General features: G+C 31.6%; 1 protein-coding gene across 2 annotated transcripts; it reads right to left on the reverse strand.

Moving 5' to 3' along the window:
- Nucleotides 1-1,542: 1,542 nt before the first annotated feature.
- On the reverse strand, nt 1,543-4,621 carry LOC116025582 (probable LRR receptor-like serine/threonine-protein kinase RKF3). 2 transcript variants are annotated; one of them, XM_031266853.1, is made up of 2 exons: nt 2,119-4,621; nt 1,543-1,781 (listed from the first exon to the last, which is right to left on the reverse strand). In XM_031266853.1, the coding sequence occupies exon 1, from the start codon at nt 4,346-4,348 to the stop codon at nt 2,339-2,341; it is 2,010 nt and encodes a 669-aa protein (XP_031122713.1). In that variant the 5' UTR covers nt 4,349-4,621; the 3' UTR covers nt 1,543-1,781; nt 2,119-2,338. The 2 variants fall into 2 exon arrangements, with proteins under 2 accessions (XP_031122713.1, XP_031122714.1); XM_031266854.1 differs by having other exon boundaries at nt 1,543-1,798.
- Nucleotides 4,622-11,224: the final 6,603 nt, after the last annotated feature.

The raw sequence follows: 11,224 nt of genomic DNA on the forward strand, positions 1-11,224 counted from the left end.
TCTCACGAATAAGGATCCGTGAGACGGTCTTACACAAGTGTGACCCCTAGTATATATATATATCTACTATACTAATAAGAGCCAAAGAGAGTTAGGCCTAAAATGGGTAGAAAAAATGGCGGTCAAATTATTTAATCAAATGGATGGTTCAGATGAATTATTTAATTAAATAGATGGTTAAGATAATTCAGATTAATATTATTAATAGAGATTACCTAATTTAACCTTACTTTTATGATTATCCGTTAAGTTTTCCGTTAAATGTTCTCTTCCCCGTTAATATTCCGTTAACTTTTAACTTACCCATTAATTTCTATAAGAAAGGTCTTAGGTTCGAACCTCATCTCAATCAAATTTGACATAATTAAGTTTCTCACTCTATTTTACTCTTATTAAATTAAATAAATTAGTAGATACAACAAAAAGTGATACATATGTATTTCTTTAATTTAGAATTATGTGTCTACAATACCTTTATTTGAAAAAATTATTCATTATCAAAAAATTAAATTAAATAAGAGAAATAATTTCATTAGTTATATTGTCTTTATTTTCTCTCATGCAAAGATTCTTTACATTCAAATTTATCAATTGATATGCATTACATTGTCCATTATCTTATTTTTACAATATCTTGTAATTAAATATCAAAGTTATAGTACAAAATAATGTTATATATTTATTTACCAAGTATTTTATTAATATTATGAAAAAAAAATTAAAATGATTTGAAGCAAATTATATTAACTACTTTGAGATTGGTTGACAAAGAGGGTACTCAAATAACCTAACAAATTGAAGCGGAATCACTTTGTTTTACTCTTATTGAATTAAATAAATTAGTAGTTACACAAAAAAATGATACATATGTATTTCTTTAATACCATGAAAAAAATAAAAAAGAATAGTTTGAAACCAATCATATTAACTACTTGGGGGATTTGTTGACAATGAAAGTACTCAAATAACCCATTACCCAGCAAATTGAAACGATAAACTACCTTTTAATATCTTTGGAATACATAATATTTTAAATTTTCAAATTTTTATTAATTTATTTAATCTTTTTTCTTAAACTAGGGATTTCTTTATCCACAATAACTTATTCAACCATAATGGTTGAACCAAATGAACCCCAAGCAGAACACCTAAAGAAAAGTCCATAAACTCCTATATCATAATTTCATTGCATGACGTTATCATTTATGCTACCAACAATAACCGAATTGCAAATGATACACTACTAAAAACAAAGGAAGGGAACAAATAGTAAAGATGAAGACAATGACAATGTTACTCAAAAGAGAATTAAGAACACTTAGAAAATTTCAAATTAAAGTAGTATTTATTTAGACTATCATTTTTAGACCAAATATTTATACTATCGATTTTACAAGGTTGCAAACATTTATTTTAGTAATAATTATAATGAATTTTCTATATTATCTTGGATTCATATCCTTTGAGTTAGATATTTAAATAAAAAAATTAGACATTCAATTACCCATGTATAAACTTCTCCTATATAATCTTGCATTGATATACTTTCAAATATTTATTTAAATATAAATATTGGGCATTAACCCATTCGCGCAATGGGCCTATAAAACTAATATATATATAAGCTAAAATATTACATCCTCATTTAGCAACTCACTCGCTATGAGGGGCCAGTGTCTCCTTGTTTAGAAACCACCCAAGCAATCATATGTTCTGCTCTCTACCCACAGATTAAAGCTTGTTTCTCTTCCACTTCCCTATTGCAGTGCATCAGATCACAACTACAAGAAGTATACCACTAACAAATATCAAATGGAGCCACCCATTAGCACAAAACCACAGGAGAAATTAGAGGAAAACATCTATATTTTCAAAATGCATTGAAATACTTAAGTAATTTCATCAAACATCATTACACATGAGTATCAATGGAGTATTATTTGAGTAGCAAATGGATAGCTGTTCTTGAGAGAGTAAGAAAACAGCCAAGAATGAAACAGTACACTTTGCACAAAGCATATTAGCTCAGGCAGCAGGATAATTGGATAAAGATATCAATCACTGAGTAATATTAGGATGAAAGCTATTGAACAAAATTTCAATGATATTTCAGCTTACCTTCCATTAGTACATCTGTGCTGTGCAACTGATACCAAATGGTGATTGCAAGTTCAGACTTTTATCTCTTCCCTAAGGTTTTGAGGCTGGAAGCCAAGTGTCGAATATAAGCTTATTTACACGTGTCAAGAACCAACATTGATTTAACTGAGTAAATATGTCTCAAGTTTGATGGTGATGTACAAATCTTATGTAAACCAACCAAAGAGTGAGACAATCATCAAGAATTTAATAGAAGCTGCAAAGTAGACTTGAGTCGTTCTCTTCTGCCAACAGAATCTTCACCATCTCCCTCCGGGGCTTTAGGGCTATTTCCCTTGCCAACAGAATCTTCACCATTTCCCTCCGGGGCTTTAGGGCTATTTCCCTCAAATGCGTACGGTTGGTAGCCAGCAGATGTAGAAAGATAGCCAGACCCACTACTGCTAACCGATCTCTCAATATCTTCAATGCCTGCAATCAACGGAACTGGTCTCTCGGGTATCATTGGAACTGGTACGTCAGTGTCCAGCATCTTAACAACCTGGTCCATGGTTGGCCTAGCATATAATTGCGGGTGAGAACAGAGAACCGCGACTAACACATACTTCTCCATAATGGCAGGTGCCCCCAATTCAGGCATATTGTCCTCAATTACATCTAATGCTCTCCGTTCCCTAACCAATGCCCACGCCCAATCAGCCACAAGCGTAGGCTGCCCTTCGTTAACCGCTATAAGCGCTTTCTTCCCGCTCAAAAGCTCAAGAAGCACAACCCCGAAACTGTAAACATCACTCCTCTCGGACAACTGGCCATACAACGCATACTCAGGTGCTACATATCCCATAGTCCCTGCCACTCGAGTGCTTATATGTGTCATACCCTCAGGAGTAAACTTCGCCAATCCAAAATCCGCAACTTTTGCCTCAAAGTTGTCGTCTAAAAGTATATTATTAGCCTTAATATCCCTATGAATAATGGCTGGCTGAGCCCCATAATGCAAGTAAGCCAATCCCCTAGCCATCCCAAGCGCAATTTTCTGTCGAATAGGCCAACTGAGCTTCTTCCTTGCTGATCCAAACAAGTGATCATGGAGACTCCCATTCTTCATCAAATCACACACAATAATCCTCTGGTGACCCTCAAAGGATGTCGTTGTACAATATCCCCGCAATGCCACCAAATTCACATGCCTAACACTTGCGATAACCCCGACCTCATGGGCAAAACTTGCATCGCCGGCTAGTGAGCAATTCTTGAACCTCTTAACAGCTATTTCAGAGCCATCAGACAACACACCCTTGTACACATTTCCATAGCCCCCCATTCCAATTATATTCACCCTTGAGAAATTCTTGGTGGCGGCCTTAATTTCATCAAATGAAAATTTAATCAGAGTAGTGCTGCTACTAATTGATTCCAGTGCAGAGCCCAAATTAGAAGAAGATCTCCATTTCTTCATAAATTTTCTTTTCCTTCTTCGCCTTAGGTACCAATAACCAAACCCCAGAACCAAAATTAAACCACAAAGCACGGATACAATAGGAATTACAACCTTTTTCTTTCCACTACCGGAACTAGGGGAAGAAGAATCAAGACCAAACAAGCATTTCGCGGTACCTTTATCGGTGGGGCCGAAGCGGTTAGCGAAGGCGGCGGCGTAAATTGAGGGATACGCCGTACAATCCGAGACGTTGCCGATGGATGGGCCGGTGAGATAGGAGGCGGAGAGGCTGGAGAGGCTCGTGGTACACGTGGCGCAAGGGGAGTTGTTGTCGAGAGACTGATTGCAAGCGGAAACGACGCTGGAGAGGGCGGCGGCGGAGACGTTGGACTCGAATTCGGGTCGGGTCGTGATGTTCATGCAACCCTGAGAGATCCAGCCGGTTTGGAAGCCGCAGCGGGTTCGGATATCGAAGCCGGGGAGGAAACCGTTGACTACGGCCTGATAAGAATCCCAGCAAGATTGCGCCGACACCAAAGGCGGGAGGAACGAATTGGTACGCCGGAGATAATCGGACTGGACGAGTCGGAGGCCCTGAAGGATGTACTGACAGTTAGTTGTAGTGTTCAAAGTGGGGCGCGAGGAGCTCTGCTCCACCAATCTCCGAAGCGCATCGAAATCCAGAGGACACGAAGAAGAAGAAGAAGAATTGGTCTGTTGCAGTGAAACATCGCGAACTGAGAGGCAAGGAGAAGAGAATTGGAGGAAGATAATGAAGAAGGTGAGGTGAGTAATGATGGGAATCATTCTATGTTCGGTTTTGTTAGTTGGGGGCGGGGAATTATGGTTCACGGAGGCGCGTGAGAATCTGAAACACAGACTGAAACGAGGCGGCGGGGGAGACGGTGGTGGGTGGGAGGATTGAGTTTGCGCTGATCATTCATGGAAATCTGGGGGGTCGCCAAAATGGAGTGGCGAAACTTGAATAATGAGTTGGTGGATTGAATTATAAATGATTTGATTCAGAGACGACGATGTTGAAGAAAAGGTCTTCCACTAAAGACAACTTCTGATCAGGGAATCTTATGGGTATGTGTGCGTTGGTTAAATTTTATTAAGGAGTTTTTTTTATAAAAAGAATTGAGGTAATCTCGTTTTCTTGGATTAATTATAAATCTGTTGGATTTCACCCTGGAGTTATTGTAGAAGTAAACGGTCAGTCTCACAATCAGTCCACCAATCAAATTATAGTCTCGATATATTAACAAAGGATCCAATCCAAAAGTTACAGCATTCTTGTGTCTTTTCTCATATATGTTTCTAGTGGAATTCGAACCTCACACTGTCACCTCCCGTCATGACTTTTAAAATGAGGGAATCTTATGTGTATATGTGAGTTGGTTAAATTTTATTGGAAGTAATTTTGGGTTAAAAATGCAAAATTTCATGATGGTGAATTAGCAACTCTAGAAGTGGAAGGGCCGGTACCTAAGTGTATAATAAAGGAGTATTTATAGTTGATTTATTTATGAGAAATATTTTATTTTCTTTTTGAATTTTCCTTCTATTGTTTTCTTCCTGCCTTCCATTAATTCTTCCTGCCTTCCATTAATTGGTTATTATACTCATTTCTTAATGAAAATATTATGTAGACTCTAATTTTTTACTTTCAAAATATGTTTTAACTCTCAAATTCTTGATATCAACCCTTTATTCTGAAAAAATTAACAAAATACAATTTCTAACCATTAGAAGTTTTTCTCTCGTCTGAAGTGCGTTTCTACCTTATCTTAGTAATAAGCCTACTCTATGTTTCATTTCAACTTCTTTTGCTATTTTCTGTCATTGCATTCTAGTCTTCTTCCCCAAATGACAACACTCGAGTCACGAACACTTGAAAAGGCATGTGCCTCAATCACTCTGATCTAATGGAAGAAGAGGAATAAGGTTTAATAGTCGGAGGTGATGATGTTGATGAGGAATCCCAATAAAACAAATATGTTATCGTAGGAAAGGTGGCTACAGATAAACATATAAAATTTATGATCATGCGAGATACTTTGGCAGCTACTGGAGATTAGAAATTTAATAGGAGGTTGTACAATAAGAAGAATATAAAATACAATATTTTATAAAAGACTATTACACTAACATTTTTTTTAGTTCCAGTTAGGAGTCTAACACTATTTGCTCTTATTAAAATTATTATAGATAGTAACGGACTACTTTGAACTTTGAAGGATAATCAAAAAGTAAACTTTCAATACAATGATATCTTAAGAACTATACTCATAAAATGTTACTATCCCAATCACCAACAAGGCATGCATCATTGAGTGTTGTGACTACAGAGATAGACGATAAAGCGGGTTTGACTCTTGGATACTTATAATTACCACCTGATTCAACATATCTTGGATTAAATTGTTAATATTAACCTCTCATTCACTACTATGGGGTAGTTACTCAATGCTTCTATATTATTATACGGAGTAATATATTTTTAAAAACAATAATTTAATTATAATTACTTGTTATGTGTTAAATTTATTAAAATTTGTATTTTAATATAATATTTAAAATAACAAAGTCATGTTATATAATTCTTCAATTTTTTATATATAATTTTTATTTCCAAATGTTCTTTTTATATTATATATTAGCTTAATACTAAAATTAATATGACATGATTATTGTGTGTGTGTGTGTGTGTGTGTGTATATATATATATATAGACAATAATGTTAATTATGAACAATAAATTAAAAATATATAGTGAGACAAGTTGGGTGGAATAGGAGTAAAATTTTATACTTGAACTAGACCCGGCCCACCACCCAATTGGTGAAATTTTTACATGCAAACCTAATCTATGCAAGGCAGATGGAAGTAGGTATTCATGCGACGACATATGGATATTTTCATCCCTAGATGTGAAATGCAGTCATATCATCTAATGGTATTGATAAATTTACTTCTTCTTTTTTTTTTTGAAAAGATAAATTTACTTAATTATTTTAGTTTTAATGATACAAATATTAAATCGACCAATTTTATAATATAATCACTAAATTGAATATTTTAGTATAATACATACATTAATGAAGTATTTAAACAAAAAAAAATGTTATTTCCCGTTCCAATATAATTTTCTTCTCCTAATTTACTATCTTAGTCAATAAAAGTGTTTACCAAGATCTTGTCATGGTAACAAACTTCTTTATATTCATTAATTATATGTGTGTTAAAATAAATAATTTAGTTGGAAATAAATTTTTTTTTTTTAAAAGTCAATCATCCAAGTGGTAATAATAATAATAATAATAAAAGACATTGTTTAAAAAAATAAGAAGAAAAAGATATTTTCCCTACTAAAATTATTGCATAATCTTTACTCCAACCTTTGTGAGATATTATATTTAAACCTTGAAAATAAATTTTTATTTTTATTATTTACCCGTGAATTAGTTGATCTCACTATAAATTATCACTTAATAATTAAATACTAAAAAATAATTTAATATAGAATAATATGTTAAATAATAAATATTGACTACTATTTTTATGGGAATACAGTATTACTCCTATTTTTAAAAAAAAAATAAAAAATTAAACGGTAGCTTCTCATTAATTTTATGTTCAAAGATAAAGGATATTAACACTATGTAAAAAGGAGAAAAAAAAGTGAGTTTAGGTTATAATCATTCTTTAAAAAAAAAAAAAAGAAAAAAAAAGCTTATTTATAGTCAGAAACTTACTCCGTACAATTTGAAACCTGAACCGAGGTGTGTGGCACGGAAGTCCAGCTTCGGAAACAAACACATAGGCTTGGACAATCGTTTACGAACCTCGCCCTAAAATCCACGAAAAATAATGTGAACTTTTATTCTTTATTCATAATTTTTATTTTCATTCAAAATTTTGATGTAAACAGGTTTATTAGAGTGTATAAAAGAATAGGATAAATTATTGTGTGAATTGTAGTTCACAGCACAAAATAACATCGTTTTAATGTTAAATAATAATAATAATAATAATAATAATTCCGTTAGTTAATAATGGCGTCTGCGGTAATCGTTAATGTGTTAGAATAATGAACCTTATTGAGTAAGATAATGTAGTTTATGAGTTAGAATAATATACTTTATGTGTTAGAATAATGTATTTTATAAGTTATAATAATGTACTTCATGTGAGAATAATTAACTTTCTGGAGTAAGATAATGTAATTTATGAGTTATAACTTATAATAATGTATTTTATGCTTTAAAACAATGTATTTTATGTTGTACCAGTAGAGTTGAGAAAGAACCAATGGAGAAGAAAATGATTGTGGTCCACACAGCTGGAAAAAAAAAAAAGATGACGTCGTTTTGGATTGTGGTCCACACAGCTGTGTGTGGACCACGGTCCACGCAATAATGATTAAAAAATAGTTTATTGGTGTCCGTCACATACAAAAATAAGGGGGTGTTTGGTTGGATGGAAAATATTTTTCATGAAAAATATTTTCCTTGGATTGAAAGAAAATGTTCTCTTATGTTGTTTGGTTGGATGAAAAATATTTCCCGTTGGAAAAGGACTTCCTGAAAGTGAATGAAAACCCTTTCAAAAAACAAAAGAAAGAAAGTGAATGAAAACAAAAGCCTACCAAAACATAAGTATTCTGTTTTCCATAGGACTTGGGAAGAAAATATAACACATTTGGATTATTTTACCCTAAAAAAAGTTTATTAATTACACATGTATATATATTATCACTATTATTATTAATTGTACTAGTGTTTTACCCGTGCGATGCACGAATAAAATTATGTTATTATGAATATAAATAAAAAATTTAGAAAAATATAAATATTTTAAAATGAACAATATAATAATATAGTTGTAACTCCATATATTTGGTTAAGTATCTATTTTCATAGCATATAAATTTAAATTTAAATTTTGTATAATTAATAGAGTCTCTAATTAATTATGTACACATTTAGATAAATTTATAGAAAAAAATTGACATAATTAATTTCATTTATTCCTAAGTGTATTTCATATATATTATAATTCTAACAATATGAATAATAACTAAAAAAAATTATATTTAAAGAAAAAGATGTAAATTTTAATTTTTGTATTAGTAAATTTAAATTATAATTGGATGCATTTCCTTAATGATTGTATAATACGTCATATATGCAAACAATATCTATTAATATGTATATAGGCAAAATCTATAATATAATTTCCGTAATTATAATATATATTGATGGATTTATAATTAAAATAATCACATTTAAAAATTAACAAAATTAGCATTTTAATTTTGTATGATTAATATAATGCATAAATATAAGTATGTATTTTAAAAGTTTTCTAAATAGTTATGAACACATGTTTTTTTAATTTTATAATTCTATTTTCTTAAGTATATTTCATATTTTATTACGTATAATTAAAGAAATCGATTTACAAATTAAAAGAATTAATTTTTAAATTTGTATGGATTAATATAGTCCCTAACTATATTACGCATTTAGGCATATTTTTAAATTTTTACTTAAGAGTATGATTTTAGAATTGAATATAGAATTAAAAATATATATCTAAATTTGAATCAAATGAAATTATTTCAATTTTAATTTTTTTAATTGAAATTCAAAACAAATAAAAATAAAAATAAAAATATATATAATATTAAAATATTAAATTAAATATATTATTTCAATTATATGTAAAAAAATGTTAAATTTGGTAGAATTGTATATATCACTTTTTTTTATGAAAAATGTATATACCAAATTTAATATGTAGTAATTAAGGTGATTGGTGTTAATTAAGTTGATTAGGGTGTAGTATTTATTTACCTGAATGTTATAATCCTGAAAAGGTATATCTTTGAATTCATATAAAATTTTTTAGGAATTATCAATTAATACCAAAAATGTTATATTGTCCAATCCCTAAAAAGGTATATTTTTGAATTCATACAAAAATTTATAGGAATTATCAATTAATACCAAAAATGTTATATTCTCCAAATATTTGATATTACAAAAATGCACCTGAGTTTGGGTGGGAAATATGTTTCAGGCACTTCTCCATTTTCGTGCGGTCACCAGAGATTGTATTCTCTTTAATGTAAATTGAACCTTCTAAAGCAGCTTCAGCTTTGGTGGTCCTTCTTGTTCCAAAGCCTATATTTTGATATGGATACACACTGCTTAAGCATCCTCTTTAATTTGTTCTACTTGAAATAAGAAAAGTTTCTTCACTTTTGTCCTCAAGCAAATGTGATGCATTTATGTTTTTACTTTTGCTACTCTCATATGTGCCCTCTTTTGAATCTTCTCATTCTTTTCTAACTGTAGACAAACCCACTGCTTATACTGTAGAAATAATTGCACTCATAACTATTTGTCTAAATAATATACTACTTGCCTTTGAAAAAGTTAAAATTTACATGGCAGCTAAAAATGAATCTTACATTCAAAGTTCGGTCGAATTCCACAGTTGGTTCAATTTTTTGATAACTCTAATGTATCTACATTTTTCTTTTTTGAGTTTAATCTTTTTTCTTTTTCAATGTAGACTACTTCAACAATGCGATGCAATTGAGGAACTCTACACAGCAAATAATGACATACAACAATGAGGAGCCAATGTGGGGAAGAGAAAAGCGAAGTAGCTGAACTGAGAGATAAACTTCCACTGAATTGCAAAATATATCATAGATGCATAACATAGGATCAGTCCAGATACAAAATAGCCTACCAAGATACAAAAACAAAAAAAAAAAAACAAAAAAAGTTAGAACCACACTTCCCACCCCATACTTGTTAAGTAGATTTTCTGCTGATACACCAACCAGCTCTGACACTTCCCTATCCCAAGAGATAAAAAATTAGAATCAACACTAAGTCATAAACTTACCTCTTTACAAATGTAGTGAACTGCGAGCTCTTATGATGAAACAATAGCTTAGTCGCATCAAAGGAACTGGAAATTCTAACCCACCTAAACAAACTCAGACATGTTAAAAGTCTAACATTCTTACTTTGTTATTGCAGACAGAACACTACAAAGGATAAGGATGGGAAAGATTGACAACCAAGAATAGATGGATTAGAACAAATAAACCATTTCAATAGGTAACCAAAATTGAATTATGTGCTCCATCTCAACTAACACATATTATATTTATGCTCACACGCCCCCTCAACGTGTGCGGTGGATTCCAAGCGCAACACGTGAAAGTCTTTTTTTGAGGGTGACGCTGAGATTCGAACCCATGATCTTTTGCATGGCTCTGATACCAAATTGAATCATGTGCTCCTTCTCAACTAAAAGCCTAAGCTAATAGTTGGACTGCACATATTATATTTATGCTCACAACCAATACTTTTATTTTACCTTCACTTGATATGATTTGTGACTATGAAATCAGGAAAAAAAAATTATTTAGAAGCATATTACTTATTGTCTAGAAACCTGGGTCTGCATAACTGCAACGATAGAACAACTGGCTCAACTGAGGTAGAATTGAAATGAGGGAGCAGCTGATTTAGTTGATTCTCACTGGAGAAGAAAAAACAAATTATAAAAAAAACAGTGCACATAACTTAACATAAACTGCATAAATAAAGAAATAGGAGTACCTTGCATCTTCTAGAACAAAGTCAATGAGCC

Source organism: Ipomoea triloba, chromosome 7 (genome assembly GCF_003576645.1).
Source record: "Ipomoea triloba cultivar NCNSP0323 chromosome 7, ASM357664v1".
In the NCBI taxonomy this organism is placed as follows: Eukaryota; Viridiplantae; Streptophyta; class Magnoliopsida; order Solanales; family Convolvulaceae; genus Ipomoea; species Ipomoea triloba.